At 44.8% G+C, this 20,974-nt stretch overlaps 1 protein-coding gene across 1 annotated transcript in view; it reads right to left on the minus strand.

Moving 5' to 3' along the window:
- The window catches only part of NR6A1 (nuclear receptor subfamily 6 group A member 1), a 63,174-nt gene that overhangs the window by 3,992 nt on the left and 38,208 nt on the right, over positions 1–20,974 (minus strand). The window contains exons 3-7 of the mRNA XM_077836257.1: positions 17,254–17,309; positions 11,105–11,262; positions 9,875–10,099; positions 8,904–9,158; positions 1,668–1,789 (exon numbers count right to left, since the gene is read on the minus strand). Of these exons, the coding sequence (XP_077692383.1) occupies positions 1,668–1,789; positions 8,904–9,158; positions 9,875–10,099; positions 11,105–11,262; positions 17,254–17,309 (816 nt within the window). The remainder of the gene's footprint in view (positions 1–1,667; positions 1,790–8,903; positions 9,159–9,874; positions 10,100–11,104; positions 11,263–17,253; positions 17,310–20,974) is intronic.

Consider the following 20,974-nt stretch of genomic DNA (forward strand, 5'->3'; position numbering starts at 1 on the left):
CTTTTGAAACTCACCTATGAGGCTAGTGCCATTGAATAGCTTTTCATTTATGCACAAGCAACACACAGACCTGTGGTAACATGTTACTGCACATGTATGAAGCATCATACACACACGAGTACTGACATGGGAACCACACCACGGTGTCAGACTGGAGTGACCCATACCAAGTGTTACTGAAGAAATTGAACCTTCCAAATAATTTCAGCATGGCAGAGTTTCAGAGAAAAGACCAGTAACTTCCCACCCTGGACTACCATTGCACAGGGCCAGCTCAACCGGTTTTGCCGCCCCAAGCAATTGCCGCCACGGACAGCAGGGGAGAGAGAAGCTGCCGCCGAATTGCCACCGTGGTGAAAACTCTGCCGCCCCTTTCTGACTGCCACCCCAAGCCGGCCCTGCCACTGCAGAATCCATTTGCATGTTATTTCTATGCTGACTTCATGAATTTTCATGAATTTTGAAGTGTTAGGAGTTTCATAACAGAATTGATGGACAGCTCTGAAATGCTGTGTTTGACCACAAACATGGAGTCAGTCCTGTATTAGGCAGCATTCATTACCTGCAAATATTACTGCATTAGGCACCATATTAAAGGACAAAATGCATATTTTCACTTTCTTTAAAAAAATGTCAGACAAAAGTATTAGGTGAAGGGAAACACAGTGATGAAGAATCCAGAAAACCATGCCAGTGAGGTTATCCAACATTTAGCGCACAAAGGTTTTTCAAAGCTAATAGCTTAAATTGGAAAAAAGTGATGCAAATTGGTTGTCTTGATTGCTGCCTGTCAGAAAATGCCTAGACCAGTGATACTCTGACTTAGGCTCGCAAGCCACAAGTGGCTCTTCAATGCATCTCCTGCGGCTCTTTGCAGCACATGCTATTAAAACACGGTGTGATTTAATTATTAACCCATCTAAGTTATTAACGAATCAGGATGCTTTTACTATGTTATTAGCCAATTGTAATTTATAAAATGATACTTGGTCAGTAATTTTGCTGGGAGAATAAAATAAAATTACTCCACTGGATGCATCCGATGAAATGATCTGTACCTCACTAAAGCTTATGCTCAAATAAATTGGTTAGTCTCTAAGGTGCCACAAGTCCTCCTTTTCTTTTAACACACAGAGTGAATTCACACAACTGTGGCTCTTTTAGGTAATACTTATCGTTGAGTGTCACTGGCCCAGACCCTTCCGCCATGAGCAGCAAAATTTTCAGATGGCATGCACCTTGCGCATGATGAGAAGTTTGCCACAACAGCTGGTAGGTAATCAGTCATTCAGGCCTTATCTAGAAAGGTTTCATCAGTCACTCTGCTCTGTTCTTATTCTGCTGCTGGTAAAGTAGGTACGTATTTAAAGTGACGCACATACTGTCCTTGGCGTCTACGATTAAAGGCATTAAAAATTGATCAAGCAAAGTGAATCCTTTTCACTTCCTCTGTAATTGCTTCATTTAGGTGTCTGAAACAGCACACACTTAATATGGCTTTAACTGTGCAATCGCAAAAACAAAAACCTTTTAATGCTCAGGAGTCGATTTCAGTTTGGATTTAGGACCCCCCCCTTTCTCTCCCCATCATCCAAAGGAAGCAAAGATTGACTAGCTTATTGACTAGTCATTTACTCCAGTGGGACTAATCCCTTTCTTCCACTCACCTTGATTTAGGAAGTTAATGGCTTTCATACATGCATACTCCTCATTGCTGACCTTCAACTGGTTAAATTTGCGGTAGAGGTAGATCAGCCGTTCCATCACCTCCATTCCCTCTTCACTGAATCTGAAGGAAAGGGAGACTGATGTACACAACAGGGTACTCAAAGGGGAGAGGCCCTTTGCAATTAAAAGTAGGGAGCTTAGTGACTTACTAAAACTCTACGGCGCTTAAAATACTTTAATACCTTGCATTATAAATCAGAGACCCAGAAGCTTCAGGTCTGTTGACACTCTTCATGAGAAGCAAAACTGGTTACAAGGTGATTCAGAACAACATATTTGCCAGTTACATCAGACCTTTAAGGAAAATGGGGATTTTGTGGGTGCACATTGGTGTATATTGGCATAGCTGCTTGTGGATATGTGATGCCTGGTCATGGTATTAGGTTGCTATGACTGGGAGAAACAAGTATTAGAAGTTCCTGGCTCTGCCAATGATTTATTGCATGGCCCTGGACAAGTTACTAATCCTGTTGTTTCAATTTCCCCATATTTAAATGAAGATATTTCCCCACCTCACAGGCTCGTTGTGAGGCTTAATTCACTAGTCTGTGTAATGGGATGATCCTTAGACAGAAAGCTCTGGGGTTGTGCAAAGTATTATTATTATACACTCAGTAATAGTTATACTGTATTTTATGACCCATCAACTGTGCAGGTCCATCTAGGAAGTTTGGTGAAATTTATACGACTTCCAGCTAAATTATAGTTATTCACTATTACAAGGTATCCATCATAAAATGCGGGCTGCAGGACAAAGGAAGGGTTGAAAACAGGGACAGGAAAACCTCAAAAGCTTTAGTAGTTTTCTTCAGATGATATTTTTCAGAAGCTCTTATTTAGAAATTAGTCTAGAAATTTGGAAAGAATAGACTGTCCCTCCTGTTCCTGCTACTCATCTTGGAACAGACTCAGCAAAATCAGGCTTGCCTTGCCAGGTTCAGTATGTGCTAAGTATCTGATGGTTGGTCCTGGACACCCTAGGCCTTCACGCTGGATCCAGGGCACTCATTTATCACATTACACAGCACTCTGCCTGCTTCAACACAGCCACTTGTTCTTAAGGCTTTATACAGAAAAAAAAAAATCACGCCATCCTCCTCCACTCACCTTCCCAGCACTTCCCCAGTTCTCTCTCTCAGCTCCAGCCCTCTTTTAGCTGCCTTCAGCCTCCCCAGCTTGAACTTTTCTCCTAGCCATGCAGGCTGTAGGAATAGGATGTTAGAACATCTCAGGTGAGATGTTCACCGGTCACACAATGTAGTCATGTCATGACTACAGGTAATATAAACGTGATCTGTTTGTCCCATTTGGACCCAGGTTTCCTCCCCCATTTCCAACAGCATGGCTGTACCCCGCCATGTCAGAATGAAACTGCACATGGAGGGCACATGGATATGTGCTGATGTGCAAAGCTTCAGATGTGAGCTCTAAACTAGCAGGTGAGCAGGAGATTACATGCAAACGTGGGAGTCTGATGCATGAGAGAGAAAACGTCCAAGCAATTTTAGAGTTAGGAGGAGGTGCTGAACTCTTTCCAAGAAAAGAAAACACACAAGGTACGTGTAGCTTGCTTACAACAAGCTGCAACTCTCTCTCTGAGCTAGGACACTTGCCCAAAGAACTTGCTAACGGGGAGGGACGTGTAATACAGTAGGTTGGGAAGGGCTCACAACAGTCCAGTGAGTGCAGTCTCTTAAGAGCTATGGGAATGACCTCAATGGAAACTCTGTAGTGAAGAGTCCTAGTCCCATAGGGAGTCCTAGATTTCTGCAGGAGGAGTCTGAGAGGACCCCTGCTTGCAGGTGACTGGATCACAGGACAGTAGACAAAAAGATGGCATAAGTGACATTCATGAGGAGCTGAAAGTACAGATCGCATATTTCAGTGTTCTATTTGTGCAAATGGCCAGTAGCCATTCCTGCTACATGTGGTTTAAAGCAATAAAGGCTAGTTTGGAAGAAATAGCATGTGGCATAAATCTTTAGCAGTGAGACAGAAGTGTTCAGGAAAGCTTCAGCTGTGTGTTCTGGCATTATACAGTACACAACCAGAGCACAGCCAGAAAGCCATCTCTGAACAAAAACAGAAGAAAAATAAACCCCCCACCCTTCACTGAATATCATCTGATTTTGGCACGTGTATTTGTTTACTTCAAAGTTATTTGTAAAATGCATGGTGGAGTTTGACCTCAGAGAAGAGAAAACAAGCTGTCTGAACTTTAGGTCAGTTCTTCAGGGAAGTAATATTGTAAGTGATGAAAGCCTTGTCGGCTAATCTAAAGTTGTACAATTTTCTTGCTCTCAACTTGACATTAAAAATCCTGCAGGTGCAAGATTGCAAAGCTCAAGAAGTTAATGAGCACAAAGACCACTCACAATCCTCTGCTGGGTCTAATTGTTTTTTGAACATGCACATTTTTACCGACCACTCGTCACTTCCATAAATCCAGGAGAGCTCTTCTCTCATGCTTGCAGAAGAACAGTCTTGGTTTTCTGTGCATACATTCCTCCCCTTTTCAAACAAAGCTGTTCTGTTTTGCACAGCCCTATTCCTTCTGGAGCACTGACTCCTCCACACACTGTCTGCCTCACAGCTTTTACACCAGTCTAATTCCTAGCTATGTATGAGCAGGAGTGACAGTAAAAAGTTTAAGCTGCCATGCATTTTATTTGCATTTTTACTAGACTCCAGAGATTTAAACATTAGATCTAGAAAACAAACACCATTTTGCCAGCAGTTTAAATCAGAATTAAAACATGAAAAAGTTGATGATATTCATTCATTTTTCATCTACTTATATACTGGCAGTCACGGTTATAGCCAGGTACAGAAATAAACTACAACCTTCTAAGTGCCAGGGCATCTTAGATCAGCATATTGTTTTTAAATTGGCTAACAGACAACATGAATCTCAGACAACAGCAGTCATTCATGAATATTGGAGAATCATTACGGTGAGCCGCTCTACCATGAAAAGAGAGCCAAATAAAACCCTCTGTTACACCCAGGTAACCCCAGTGAACTCACTGGGGTTACATTGGTTTATATGAGAGGATCATGCAGACCTATTTTTCAATGAAGAGTCAGTGACTGCTTCAGAAGAGATGGCCTCTGGTGTTACTTGCTGGAGATGCAAGTAAAAAACACTGCTTTTGTACCCCAGAGGGACAGCTGGTTGATAGAAACGACCGTTACAAAGCCAAGAGTAACTCGGAGTGTAAAAGGCACTTTGAGCAGCACATGCTCATTAGGGCAGCGCTGAGCTGGCCAGTGGCTGGTGCAGCAACCTAGCTCTCTGTCAGACTTGTGAAATCCCAGAATCCAGTAAGAGGCTGACCAGGAGGAAGAAACACCACACACTGATTTAGTAATTAAAGATAAAAAAGAAAAGGCAAGGCGTAGTTTTGGGGGAGAGAAAACACCTTGAATAAGCCTAGAGCTGCTTCTTTGCTGGCTAGGTGTTAAAGAGTCAGGGAGGAGCCAGCCAGGGACACTTGGCTCCCACAGAAGACAGGAGGGCAGGAGTGCACTTGCATGAGCACATGGGAGAGCGCTGCTAAGACTTTCACTCGAATACAACAGCTTAGTATTGTTACTACTGCCCTGCTGCACACGGATCTTTAAGCTATAAATAAAATGCTCACTCTGAAATAAGATGACTGCATGACTGAGTGGGCACTTGCACATGTAGGTCCCTCAGCTGTGCACCTCACACAACACTCCTCCTTCCTCCCAAATGGCCTGGTAAAGCTACATTTCCACTTTTTTGCGAACGTCAAGTAGTGATAGTTTAAATGCTGAATCAGTAACTGAAGTTAAAGGAACCATTCCACTGTCAAAACATATCTATTATTTTAACCCCTTGGATAAATACACAGATCTTCTCTAAAGCATCCCTGAGGCTGGCAGGTTAGAAATTGGCAGAGTCGGAAGGGTTAAGACGACTCCTTTATTATCTCTCTTTCATTTTGGGTCTGCCTCATATTTTATACACGTCAACTTTTGGGGCCTTGAGAGGGAGAGCTTGAGCATAAGCAAACCTGCACACAGGAGTAAGTGCTTGGCTCTCGCTGTGAGATTCCTCATTGAAGCTGCACTCGTTGCACTTTGAATGTCTATTAGATCACGGATTATTTATAAAATGACACTCAAGATTTACCATCCTATAATTACCATGGCACAACGACCAGCTCCAGCAAGGGCAGAGCCACAGAAGGTCAAATATTAACAGGGAGGCTGGGCAGCCAGTTAAGTAAATCCTGCAAATGTTCTGTCACAATGCTGTCAGTCTCTCTGCTATCCAAACAAGAATCGTCTGGGACTCGGACTACAGAAGAAAGAAAACTGACCAAGATGATGAATTAAAGGCAGGTCATCACTTGGAGCATCAGATAGCACTGTTTCCTCTGCAGTGTCAGCTAAGTTGCAACATCATTAAATTTATGTAATCAAAAACAATGAAATAGCAATTAATAACATAATATTGTGGAAACAAGGTCACTAGCTGTGTGATCAGTTCTTCATTCTCCTTCTAACTGGGAAGCTTTGCGAACAAGTTTGTCATTTTGTATCTCGTGGTTATTTACAATATTTATATAGTATTTCTTTGAGCCTGAGTAATTCCTCACATAAAGGGGCTCTCCTCTCAATCCTAGGGTGAAGAAAGGAAGAATTTCTATGGGAAAACTGGCCTTGACACTAGGTTATCACTCTCTGCTTTTCTTCAGAACGCTGGGAAAAATCTGTATTGTCCGAGGGGGATCTTCAGTAGTTAAAAGGAACTACACTGATGAAACTAGAACTATAGGTTACAGCTGCTCAGTCTTGTGCCATATTCTTTTTTGTACTACGTGCAGGGATTACTCCCAATTTGTGCCCCTCTTCCTTACCCTCACAGCATAAGTACTGCGAGTACTACCGTGCGTCAGGCAAGGCCCCAGGAGCAAGCTTTTGCTGGTTGATTGGGTTAAAATATCTAGAAATGGATCATTTTACCCAAATTTTTGTTTAAAGTTCACTGCACTTTAATTTCATCAGGTCTTAATATCAACCCTGAGGAAACAATTAATAAAAAGCAATCTGAAATAATGCACTGAAGTATCTTAGAGAGTTTCAGAAGAATGCTTAAGAAATCTGCCATATTCCATCAGAATAGTTGGGGCAAACTTCTGTGAACTATATACGCTCAGACGGATGTGAAGAAAATGAAACCAGCCATTTCAATGACAAAAGTAAACTGAAGTCATGGGATCTCTCCCTCTGATCTCACAGGACCTGCCCTTTTTCCTATCTCGGGTTTCAAAAGGATATTTCAAATTGAGAATTATTTAAGGCCTCGTCTACAGTTTGAGCCCTGATGTTAAATTAGCACAGAAACTCTGCGTAGACTAGCTCTAGATGAGTCGTCTTAAAGGAGACATAAGTTGAAACCCGACATTTATGTTTTATACAAATAAAAATTGGAAGCTTGCGAGAGAGAAATCCTCATTTAAAAAGAACGGTATTTTTTTAAACTAAGAGATTTTTGAACATTTCCCTGCGTACAGGGAAATCCAAACATCACAACCACGTGGCAAGAGCAAGGGCCATGATTTTCAAAAGTGATGGCAAAGCTGATTGAAATTTTGAGTTGTGATTGTGAAATCACAAGTCACTAGACTAGATGTTTTTCCTTAAAACTCAAAATTTGGGCACTCAAAACTGAAAGCGAAATGGACTCGTTTAATTTCACAGTCCCAAGTGAAATGAAGTGTAAACAAACAACAGAAGTGGCGCTGGTAAGTTGTAAGAACATCATGTGTGCTAGGAATGCAGATAAGGCATATTTCACATATTTAGGGTCTGATTTTCACAAGTGTTGAGTCTCCATATCTCCAGTTGAAATCAATGAACTGTGGGGGCTCAGCACCTCTGAAAACCAAGCCAATGCTATGAATCTCAAAAGGGTCCTTTAATACAAGAGCTATATCCCCATTCATAATTCTTCACACCAGCTAAGGCTTTGTAGGATTTAAATGTTGCAATGTAACAGACTTTTGACTTTCTCCCATTTATGCCTGTCACCCTTGACAGCAGAGCTGAAATGACATTCCTCAGCAAGCTAACTTGAATGGAGCACACTGAAAGGAGGCCAACCTGTGCACAGAAAGAGTCCAGCGGAGGGCAACAAAAATGATTAGGGGACTGGAACACATGAATTTTGAGGAGAAGCTGAGGGAACTGGGGATGTTTAGTCTACGAAGAGAAAAATGAGGGGGGATTTGATAGCTGCTTTCAACTACCTGAAAGGGGGTTCCAAAGAGGATGGATCTAGACTGTTCTCAGTGGTAGCGGATGACAGAACAAGGACTAATGGTCTCAAGTTGCAGTGGGGGAGATTTAGGTTGGATATTAGGAAAAACTTTTTCACTAGGAGGGTGGTAAAACACTGGAATGCGTTACCTAGGGAGGTGGTGGAATCTCCTTCCTTAGAAGTTTTTAAGGTCAGGCTTGACAAAGCCCTGGCTGGGATGATTTAATTGGGGATCGGTCCTGCTTTGAGCAAGGGGTTGGACTAGATGACCTCCTAAGGTCCCTTCCAACCCTGATATTCTATGATTCTCTGACAAGGTTTTCCGGAGAAAGTCGATTCTTTCTATTACAGTTTTGAGTAATTGCCCACCTCCACAAATAGACTTTAATTTTCAAATATCTAAATGGCTTTCAGGAGACGGAGAGGCCTAAGGACAGCATTGGGATTAGGGCTACAGGCAGAACAAACGGAATGCACCCTACTCCTGGGGAGTGGCAGGCATCACTCCCTAGGCAACCCTTTGGCAGCTGATTGACAAGATCCAGAGGGCATTCCGCACAACCAACCCCACGCAGGGATTTTGAGATGGGTAGAAAGGGAAGGTACCCCTCCTTTGCCCACATGCTCCCCACCAAAAATTTCTTCTCTTAAGCAATGATCCCTACACGTACATATAAAAGATTTCAGAGTGATATACAAGGGTGGGGACTATAATCCCTTCATACCAAGATGGAAAGTGAGATGCCAGCTGAGAGACTTGTCCAAGGATAAACAGTGAGTCAGTGACAGAGCCAGGAACAGACCCTCTTCCCCCCCTCAGCTCCCCCCAACCCAAATGACTAGATACTGCTACAGCCCCAGAAGATTTAACCCACCACCTCACCTGTGCAGCTCATCATCAGAGGGAGAGTACTTGGAGGTTACATCAGCAAGGTCACCAAAGATCTGTTTACTGTAAACAGTTAGTGAGGACAGCAGAATCAGCTCCTGCCATGTGGAACTTAGCAGGCAAGTATAGTCCTTGATTGAGAGTTCACAGAAGAATGGCAGCTTCTTAATCCAAGCAATCTGCCTGAAAAGCAACTCATCTGCCAGACGACACAGCAATGCAAACAGCTCTGCCTGAGTCACTTTATACCTGCAGTAACAGTTAATAGGAAAACATAAAAATGTATTAAAAACATTGGAACACAAGGCACCAGGACAACAAGATAACATCTGCGTGTGTCTTAATTCCTGGTGACCACAGTGTCACCCAGTGGTGAGAACAGAAACTGACTGCTGGCTTTTCTGCTCCTGAGCCCACAGATAGCAGGTGATGAAAGGTACCATCCCTGCACCTGTGTTTTTCCCCAGAGAAGAATGCCATCCCTGCAGATGCTGACTGAACCTAACTAGCAATCTTCTCATTCTACCAGCAGCTCTGCTCTCAGGAAGCCTCCTGCAGTCCTGGATACCAGACAGATTAACAAGCTGCTGCTGCTTCCCATTTACAAGGGAAGCGGACGCTGTACTCCAAAGATGTGCAAATTATTATGCAAAGAACAGAAAAGTGATTTCACTTGTGAAATAGATCCTCTCAGCCTACAGACATTAGCATCACAGTATCAGCTCTAGCCCTTGGATGACATTCTTTGGCTACTGGTTTCAGAATCAGGCATAGTTTATTTAATTACCTATACACATGCAAAATTAAGAGATCTGTAAATACGTTATTATTAATTTAAATACTCAAAAGGTGTTCCCCCAATAACAATTTATGCACGTTCCATGTGCTGTGCATACAGAGACAGTACCGGCTTTACAATGGAGCGGCTCAGGGCAGCCTCACTCCACCAAATCACGTGCACTTACCCATCTTCAATAAGCATTGGAGTGCCAAGTGGTTCCAGGTCCTCAGCTGACACTAACTGATTGATAAGACTATGTGACTGGGGATCTAGGCTTCGGGTCTGTGGGGGCATCAGAGCTGAGTGAGCAGAATAGTTAAAAAGGTGCGGTAGGTACTGATAGTGCGTGGACACTGGAGTCCCAATATATTGATCCCTGAGTGCAGTGAATCCATTCAGCTCCACAGACCTACTGAAAAGGGAAGATCTATTTAATAGACTGGACAAACTCCATCTAATTCATTACAATCTTTCATCCAGCTCAGGGACAGATGGAAATAACGCTTCATAGAGAAGAAGAGAAAAGAAGAGAAGAGAAAAGAAAAGAAGAGAAAAGGGATGAAAAATCCCTTCTGGTTAAATTCTGTGGTGAAAGCAATCAAGAGCATGCAGACAAGCTGCTTCATACTTGCATCATGTCCAGCCTGACCTCCATGCTAGTTCCATTTACTGTGATTTTCTAAAAACTCTGCCGCTTAGAAAGCATTCTTAGATTAAATCACATAGCTAAGGTTTGTGCTAAGCATTTCCATCTCTACTTACTGAAAGGCCCAGAACTTAGGTTTCTGAATAAAAAGGTTTACAAAACCTATGAATAAAAATATTTTCATTTACATTTTTAAAACAACTGATAATGGAAGAGTATGTATGTGTGGGGGGACGAAAAGAGGGCTGGGGGGGGGGTTGGTTTGGCATTTAAACATTCTTTCCCGTGTTTGCAACCCAAGTACTGAAACAATGTGCTAGGGGATGCGAACCTGAGAGTAACACAAAGTAATTAGAAAATCAAATAAGCTGACTAGCTCATTTTCAATATACAAACAAAATGAAACGGAAGAAAGTAAACAGACAGCATTAATATTGACAGGTAAATTATGTGTATAAAATTTTCAGATTTTCATAATCTGAAGTGGTATTAAAACAGATTAAAATATTTGCTTTAAATGTAAGACCTTTAACACAACGTTTCTTTGTCAATCTTTCATGAGACTTTTACTCTCAGATCACACTGGATTGATCTAACACAGTGTATATGTCTCTAGCTAAAATATGTTTACAAAGAGGTCAGCATTCGCAAGATGTGTTTGAGTTACACATCAAAATGCTCATTTTCACTTTTGGCCCAAAATGCAGCCCTCAGGGAAATACAGGCAGAGTTACATTCATCTGAAATTCTTCCAATGGAAACTCCCACCTTGAAGACGGAGTAGAAACAGGTGATGGCTGGTTGCTCTCAGAAACTCCATTCCCGGGAGAACTATGGTCACTGTCTCCATTGTTACTCCAAGAGATGTTTGCCTCCCCCTCAAATTCTTGTCCAGACATAATTCGTTCAATCTCCTCCTCGGATATCTTTTGGGTAAAAATGACGACAGTTAGTGAGGCTTATTCAAGCCAAGCACAGAGTTAAGCGAGGCTCTGAGCTGCACGTACTGCTGCTTTAGTGTGGAAAAATTACTAAAGCCTAGAATTCTTGAGAGGGATCTTTTATATGGGAGGAACGTTCAAACACACTTAAAATCTTCCATGCTTTTCTTATTGTTTTCCTATTTTTTACTAATGAGAGATTTGTTTTTAAATAAGGATTACAGAATTATATGACTGCCCAGTCATAACAGTACAAGCCAAGTGAAGTCAATGTGGTTCTACTTAGGGGAGGAAGTTCGTATAAATGAGGCCAGAATGAGAGTGTAAGGCAGAAAGAGAAAGTTACTGACCTTATAGAAACTGGAGGTTCTTTGAGATGCGTGGTCCCTATCTGTGTTCCACTGAGTACACATGTGCTCCACGTACCAGGAACTGGAGAATTTAGAAAGCGGCATCCATTGGTCCACACATGTGCCCCGGCTCACTTCATGCCTCCGACAGAGGAGATAAAGCACGGGGCAGACCGACCACCTCTGTCTTCTCCACTGCAAATCAGAGAAGTTCCGAAGCAGAGGGGAAGGAGGGCAGGTAGTGGAAGTGGAATACAGATAGAGACCACACATCTCGAAGAAGCTCCAGTTACTATAAGGTAAGTAACTTTCTTTTCTTCGATAGCTGGTCCCTTTGTGCATTCCATTGTGGGTGACTGACAAGCAGTACTCGAATAAGAGGAGTGTGTTAGGTCATAGATGGCAGAGCCAAATGAAGGACTGATGTTCCAAGAGATGCAATCAGCAGAGGAGTTCTGCACCAACAGACAGTGTCAAGCAACTGTATGGACTGAGCTCCATGTAGCTCCCTTACAAATATGAAATGGAGGCACCTCTTGAAGTGACACCATAGATGTTGCTTGCGCTCTTCCCCATGAGGGGAAGATCAGACAGCTGACAGAGCAAAATACACCCAGAGACCCATTTTGAGATTCTTTGAGAGGATATATCCTGACCTCTGACCCTTTCTGCTATGGGATTTCTTGATTGTTTCCCTTCTTTGCAGGTAAAAGGCTAAGACTCGCTGAATGTGAAGGGAATGCTGCCTTTCTTCTGAGGATGTGTGAGGTTTTGAGAAGAACACAGGTCAGTGGATACACTGGTTCAGGTGAAACGCAGAGACTACTCTGGGAATTAATTTAGGGTGTAGACATAATGAAACCCTGTCCTTATGAAATATAGAATAAGGAGGACCTACCATCAATATCCCAAGCTCATCAACCCTCCTGGATGAGGTGATGGCTACGAGGAATGCAACTTTCAGGAATAAGACAGACATGGAGCAAGAAGCTAATGGTTCAAAAGGAGGATTAGATTAGAGAACAAGGTTCAAGCCCCATTGAGCACAAGGCTTTTTTTTTTTTTTTTTTTTTTAAATAGGCAGAAAGGTTCTGATTGACTAGCAGATTCTGGAAAGGCCTAGAGGGTGTGCAAAGATCAAGTAGCTCTGTGAAGGCAGATGGTATGCACTGATTGCTGCCAAGCGGATCCATAACGAATTGACAGGCAAACCTGCTGTCTTCAAGGAAAAAATATAGTCCAGAATGAATGGAATACCTGTTGCTTCTGGAGAAATAGGCCTGGAGAAATAGGCCCAGATAAATGGTTCCCCTTGACTAGGTAACATTTCCTAGTGGAATCCTTCCTATGAGGAAAGACATTCTGCACAGCTTCAGAACATGACTGCTCTAAGGATGACGCCCATCCAAAAACTAGGCTCTGAGATGAAGCAGCCGTTGGCTGGAATGCCTGATAGTGCCATGCCCTTGAGTCAGGAGACTAGGAAAATGTAGGAATGTGATCGGTGCCCAAAATGCCATGGGAAGGAACCAAAACCATCTGGGCCAGTTGGGGGCAATGAGATTAACTCATGCCCTTTCCTGCCAAATCTTGTGCAAAACTCGAGGCAGAAGAGTGGTGGTAGAGGGAAGGCATAGTTCAGATGATCTGACTATGGAAGTAGTGTTGCCCTGTGAGTGACAACTCAGGGCTCCTCTAGAACAGAATATGTTGTACTTTCTAATTTGTTGGAGAGGAACAAGTCCCTGGTGGGGTCCCCTGTGGAGCAAAAATATTGTTTACCACAGAGTCATGAAGCTCCCACTTGTGTTCAAATGCAAAGTGTCTGCTGAGAGAGTCCACTAGCACATTCTGGTTTCCTCAGGGGTAGACACTGACAGGGTAATCTGATTGCCAATGCACCAGTTCCGCAGGCTGACCACTTCTGCACATGGCAAAGGGGAGGGGGCAGGCGGGGCTCACTCCTTGTTTGTTGTTGTAAAAGACAGCTGTGATGTTGTCTGACACAGAGCGCATGGTGACCTTGAACAAATGGGAGAAAGGTTTTGCAAGCTCTTCGAACTGCTTGTAACTCTAGAACATTGATGTGCATCTGGACTCTCAAAATGTCCAGATTACTTGCTCTGTATGGTTGTCCACATGGACTCTCCAACCCAATAGTGATGCATTGATAATTACTGTCCTGTCTGGTGCACAGGCTACTGCTTATTGAGGACCAGTCTTGGCAACCATTTTCCCTTCATCTATGACAGCCTGGAAATGAGCTCTGTCCTGCTGGGGGAGACTGTCAATGGAGTCTGTGAATTTTGAATAGTTTAGGAAGTCATACTTAGCCAATAGTGCTTGGTAGCTGGCTATTCTGAACTGGAGGCTAGAAGAAGAAAATACTTTCTCCTTCCCAATAAGTTGAGATGCTTGCCCTCTTTATCAGTCAGGGTAGATTGCGGGTGTTACTGCCCAGAACTCTCTACAGCCATTTGGACCACCAAAAATTAGGAGTAGAGTGAAAGAACAGAAATTCCATCACCTTGGCTGGGACAGAGTCCCATTTCTCTACCCTCTTGGGCATGGAGATGCAGGTAGCTGGGGATTGCCAGACCACCCTAGCTGGCTCCAGGATAGTTTTATTAACCAAAAGCACTATTCTACTGGAGGCGGAGGGCTGAAGGTTGTCCAGGAGCTTGTGTTGAGGCTCCTGAACCTCAAGAGGAATCTGCAGCTCCCCTCCAATTTTACAAATCCGTTCCTTGAAGTGCTTATAGTCATTGGAGGAGGCTGGAGACATTGAAATCACTACCTCATTTGGCGATGAAGACGGCAATCTCGTCTGATCTTGTAGAACTGCTTGATCCAGTGTGTACTTCTATTCCTCAATAAAATCTGGGGGCAGCTCCAGTTGTCCCCTCAAAGGGGAGGGAAGGGGTGACTCTCCAGCAAACCACTGAGATGGTACTGGTCCCATGGCCCCCAGCGTGGCCAAAAGAATGGGTCAGATGGGGGTTGCTGTTGTCCCTAAGGCATGATGAGGCAGAGGTTGGTCCCAAGCTGTTCCTGGAAGGTGTTTTGGAGGAGGACATAATGATCCATCTCCTAATGAGGAAAAAGTTATTTTGGTTCCAACACGGTTGCCACTGTAGGGAAATCACAGCCCAAAGATGGATAGGGAGACAAACTCCTTCAAAAGGCCAGCTCCCCTGGTGGCAGATGGGGGAGGGATAGCTCAGTGGTTTGAGCATTGGCCTGCTAAACCCAAGGCTGTGAGTTCAATCCTCAAGGGGGCCATTGAGGGACCTGGGGCAAAAATTGGGGATTGGTCCTGCTTTGAGCAGGGGGTTGGACTATACCTCCTGAGGTGTCGTTAGAAGCAGCATAAGTCTCGTCTCTTACCAGAGCCACACTAGAGACAGCGTGCCAAAGCTGTTGAAGTCCGATGGAACTGCATGTGACCAATGCTCTCAGCTACCGGTCTTCATTGGTGCCAGGGGAAGTCAGGGCTTGTGCTCAGGAGGTACTGGTCCACCCAATCATGACACGGTGCCAATGAAGCCCTATACTTGTGGGCTCCCTTATCATGCCTCAGACTTAGTATGTACTAAGTTCCCTTGGGCTGGGGGTTAGTGCTCAGTTTACGCAGGGCTACATATGACTTTTAAGTGGATTTGGAGGAAGACTTATCCTCTTGCTTATGAGAATGCTCCCTGCTCTCCCAACAAGACTCTACTGAGGGATCTGTGAGGGTAGACTCCTTCGTTCCTGTTTCAGACCTCATGGAAGTAGACATGCTGCTTGCTGAGTCAGGCCAAAATGGGAGGGTGGGGGGGAAGGGTCCCTCAGCCACAGTCTGATAGTGGCCTCATGGCCCTTTCCATTAGGTGCTTCCTAAGGGGAAATTCCACCCTTTCAGGGTATGGCTGGAGAACAAACAGATACCGCACCTTGCTGCAATGTGGGCTTCCCTGAGACAGTACAAGCAGCATTGGTGGTTTTTCACTGACGGAGGAGGATCACAGGCAGGAAGCACAAATTTTGAAGCCCATAGTCCTGGGCACAGTCCAGTACCCAAAGGAAGTCTGGGGAAGAGGTGGTGCTCCCCAGGTCAGAGAGACTGGCTAACTATAAAACACTAAAACTGGCAGATAAAAACTTCAAAACTCTTGAATACTAAAACTATTTAGAGATATCTAAATACACTTTCACAGCTAAAGAAAAAAGCTGAAGCATTCGAAACAGGAGTGTCCAACCTGGATCAGGAAGTGGTGAGAAGGAACCGGAGAGGCAGTCAATCTGCCCTAACATTTATGTCCTCAGTCGCAGGCACAAGGTGAGCCAAGGTACATGTGTGGACCAATGGACACTGCTTTCAAGATTCTTCAGCTTCAGGCATACCCACAGCATACACACAGTGAGATGCACATCAGATTAGCACTGGAAGAGCAATTACTAGATCTGGACCATTTTGCTTCCTTACAGCCCACAACATTTCCCTATGATTTAACTGCATGTGTCTGGAGAGGTGAACTGCGAAATTTGGAATTAATATTCCAGAAGCAGCAGCTGGGCTGGGATCAGTATTATTCAGATATTTCTCTCCTCTTTTTTTTTGTATACAGACCATATTTCCTTTCCTTCCCGTCCACTCCAGTTCTGTGCTGTAGTGAGTAGAGATTTTCATAGATGCACAGCCATGGACAGTGTCATGTAAGGCTCTTTCTATATTATTAAAATAAATAGTATTTTTAAAATAGTGTTTCTTGCTGCAGGCTGGAAAATGGCAAATCATTTCTCACTTGTTCAGGAGAAGCTATTGTGCCAAATTACCTAGCATTTTATAAGACATCTCCAGACATGCTGCCCCATCAATCAGGAAGACATTTATTGGGTACCCCACTTGCAACAACTTAAGAAATTGTGGTATGGACACTGCAAGATTTACTGGGAGCTTTGCAGGGATTGAAGTGCTTGTCCTGACCTACGAAGGACAGAAGGTTTCCTACAGTCTGATCAAGTAGTTTAGAGATTGTCATTTTATTCATGTACCCAGCTGATGACATGGCCCCAGTGGGTTACAGGTTATGTCTCTAGGGCCAGGCAAGATCAGGGCTTTATTTACAAATCTGCTGCCTAAATGGAATGCATCCTTAATGACACGGGGCTGGCTGGAAGATTGTCACCAAATTAATTCAGGCCTAAATCTTGGGCCTGGTTGCTTCCATGGCATAGAGCCTTGAGATGCTAAGTAACCATCCTGGGTTCTGCGGTGCAGCAGCCAACACAGATCCTAAAGAGAAATATCCAGCACATTCAAGGCAGTCCTGAAACACCTACATACCCCCAAACTCCAACTCAACCCCTTCTCCTAGGGTGTGTTGTCCACGACTGTGCCTCATGCGGCAGTTAGAGGCAGCAGAAATGATGTCAAGGGACGCTCTGAGCATATGCAGCCTCCCGGCAGGATAGCAATGTTTTCTCCCCTTCAAAGCCTTAATGACTCGGTCACCTTCCCCGTTTCCTGAAGTAGCATGATGGTGTCTTTGTACAAATGTGCTCTGGTGTCATGTGATTAAAGGCTAACAAACACTACAGAAACTGAAGAGCACTGCACTAGGGAAAGTGAAAATACGCTTACCTGGACAGGTCCAATACTTTTGTTCCTGCCTCCTGGCATGCCATCTTCTCTGATTGCTGAAAGGAAAGAGCCAAACGCTGATTAGGAACACCACTGTTCTTTCGCATTCTGGAATGCTATTACACAGAGAACACCTGGCCTGCAGGAAATCGCCTGTTGTCTAGGGAGACATTGAATCGGAGTTTTATTTTGTTAATTAAGGCAGCTCACGTGTATTTCCCCCCGGGGGAAAGGAGAGGCTGTGTAGTATGTATTGAGATTCCCACTTGCAATGTGAACCACAAAAATATTTACTTGGCTGACAAGGGCAATCAGAGATTTAAGTAATATTTATATAGCCACTGCAGATCCTCAAGTGAAAGGTGATGTAGAAATGAAAAAGTACCATATCACCACCAACTGCCTGAAAATTCAAGAGATGATAAAGGGAAAACACCCCACTGTACCACTAATGAGAACTGGTTGAAGTAGCAATGTTCTCCACAGCAGGGTGTGTCCCCCCTTCACTAGTACTGGGATGTATACGCCTATGCCAGTGGTGGGCAAACTTTCTGGCCCGATGGCCACATCCAGGTGCGAAACAGTATGGAGGGCCGGGTAGGGAAGGCTGTGCCTCCCAAAACAGGCTGGCCATGGCCCCTTATCTGCCCCCTCCCACTTCCCGCCCCCTGCCTGTCCCCCTGAAAACCCCCAACCCATCCAACCCCCCTGCTCCTTGTCCCCTGAACACCCCCTCCCGGAACCCCTGCCCCTAACTGCCCCCCCAGGACCTAACCCCCCCGCTCCCCGACCGCCCCCCCCAAACCTCCGCCCCATCCAACCTCCCCCTGACTGCCCCCCAGGACCCCCTGCCCCTTAACAACCCCCCCAGCCCCCTTATCATGCCGCTCAGAGCAGCATGTCTGGCCGCCGCACCACCAGGCCGGAGCCAGACATGCTGCCATACTGTCCTGCATGAGCGTGCAGCCCCGCCACCCAGAGCGCTGCCGGCGTAGCTGTGTGGGAGGGCGGACAACAGGAGAGGGGCTGGGCGCGAGCCTCCCGGGCCAGGAGCTCAGGGGCCGGGCAGGACGGTCCCACAAACCATAGTTTGCCCACCTCTGGCCTATGCACTGTGCACAAAACCAATAGCAAACACCTCTCTGGATTAAACCAGGGTCCTGTCAGAGTGTTAACTGATTCCCTCTAGTGTTGAGGCTGCAGACAGCACAAAAGACAAGAGGCTTCCATCCCTGCTATTGCACAGGGTAAGGTCTCCTCAAGACACCACAGAGCATGGAAAGGACACACTTTACAAGTTGCCTGTATGTGAACCAGTGACTTGAAATCCTAGCTGTTCGAATAGGTAAGGAGTTTTATTCCAAAAGGAGGAAGCCCTTTGAAAGGCTTCTAAATAGTGAGGCTTCATTTCTTAAAGGCTCACAAACCATTTATAGAAAGTCTCAATTGTATTCAATTTAGAGCTAGTTTCACCTCTATTTGGTGTTTTCTCTATTCTCCCACAACCCCACTTTCTTCTATTACCAGGGAAATCCTGCATGGGAAAAGGACCATTGTGCCAAAGGATTTCAGCTGCTCCTGCTGCTTATTCTTCTTAAGCCCCTCTTAAGTTTGTGAAATTGTGACCCAATAACCCCTTTATGCTGGCAAGGAGGTTCCAGGAATGCCCTGATTCTGGTAGGTACATTCTGGTTTACCACAGAATGTCACCTGAGGTCTTTAGTGAAAGATCAGTAATGCTGGTCGTTAGTATCACACTGAAATGTACGTACTGACATTGTATGAAATTACATATATAGACAAAAAACAGGCTCCTAGAGCCCAGACAAAGGTCTGAGTCTCCAGCAGAGGCGAAAACTAGACAAGAGGTTTTATCTACCTGTCTCTCTGTTAGGATGCAAATTAAGCACTGCGAGCTAACACTCATTTATATACAAAGTGAATGGAGAGATGTGAAAATCAACAGGGAAGCAGCGCAGAGGAAAAAACCACAGGTGGTTATCCTGTCTGAAAATCAACAGGGAAGCAGCGCAGAGGAAAAAACCACAGGTGGTTATCCTGTCTCTGAGGACAGACAATGAACATTGGGGAATTCAAGTAGAAGGCAAAAAGGGGCATCCCCAAATCCTGCATGTAGGAAGCAAATGGACAGCGTGTTTACATAATTGAAAATGAAATCTCATCCAGTCTTGATTGAAACACTGCAAGACACTTTGGGGATGAGATAAATCTTTTTAGCCAGGAGGTTAGACTGTTAGTTAACTTTAGTCCCTAGAAAGCATGCTACAATTTTGTTTTATATGTAATCACCATTTGTTTCCACTATTCATACTTACTATCGCTTGAATCCTGACTTTTTGACAACAAACATTCTTGTTTTCACCAGAAACATATCTCAGTGCTGTGATCAAGGTGCTTATCCAGAGTCAAATCATACAAAAGGGTGCATACACCATGGGTGTAGTTTGGGGGGGTGGGGGTGGGGCGTTGTCCCCCAAACTGCAAGCCTCAGGCGGGCGTGAAATTTGCTCCCACATGAGCAGCCCTGTTGGCCTGACTGGTGCTTCCCCCCTCCAAATATATAAGTCAAACTGCACCTATGGTGTACACTGTTCTTTGGGGCTGCAGATCTGGTATTTCTGTGAGTGTTCAGCGGATGAGTCACTGACCACTACAGGGAAATGCTTCAAAGGGACTCAAGGACTGGAGTGCACATATTGTAAGGCAAGGTAAGAGCTGGAATAGCCCAGAGGAGTGTGCCTGAGTGACTGACAGGTGGTGCTGTCATGGAACTGACAGCCCGTTAGGCATAAGCAAGACTCCCTCAGGCTGGAGGGAGGGGGTGAAACAAGATGACTCTTAGTCCCGAGTATCCTGAGAATCGACACATAGGTCACAATCCCTTTCCTGGCCACCCACCGTAGACACAGCTCAACGTGGAAGACAACTCATCCCAGGCGCAAAGCAGCCTCTGGCTGCTGTGGGGTACCCTCACCCTCCCTCTGCAGGAGCTGATGAATGACTCATGCAGCAGTGCACAGTAAGGGGGCAGGAGTAAAAAAATAAAAAATATATATATAAAAAAATCCAAGGATAAACTTCAGCCCCACTATGAATAATCCCAGGGAAGCCTAGTGACTCCCAGTAGCAAGTCACTGTTTCAACAGGGGTTCTCCAATGTTTTCATTCTTCAGTGCACTTCATCGGTGAGATGACTTCAAGGTATGTTCACCCTGCAGCTCGGAGCAGGCCTCGCAACCAGGGCAGAGAGACTCACACTTGCGGGGCTTGAGCTAGAGAGCTAAGAACAATAGTGTGGACGTTGAGGCTCAGGATCCAGCTCGAGCTGTCAAGCCTACCTGACTTCCAAGGCTTGAGAGGCCCATCTGCAGCCTGAACCACAAGGCAAGGGAGAAGCTACCACAGCCAAAGCTGTACAGATAAAAGGGCATCACCTCTGGCTGGGCAGCCTGCGGACTGGCACTCAGGCGAGGAGGCAGCAGCAGCATTCTTCATTAGCCTCAGGAGGGAGAAGATTCCATCCACAGCCCCGTAAAACCAGGCTGCGTTAATGAAATACAGAATGCCTGAAGGATGCCTAGGAGCTAGCATCACACACATGGGGTCTGTGTTTTACAGCATGCCCTGTCACTCCAGCACTGCCCACCTCCCTGCTGAACTGGTTTGACAAGCTGCCAGCCATCCTTCAAAATAGGCATGT

The sequence above is a fragment of the Eretmochelys imbricata genome, chromosome 16 (genome assembly GCF_965152235.1).
Source record: "Eretmochelys imbricata isolate rEreImb1 chromosome 16, rEreImb1.hap1, whole genome shotgun sequence".
Lineage (NCBI taxonomy): Eukaryota > Metazoa > Chordata > Testudines > Cheloniidae > Eretmochelys > Eretmochelys imbricata.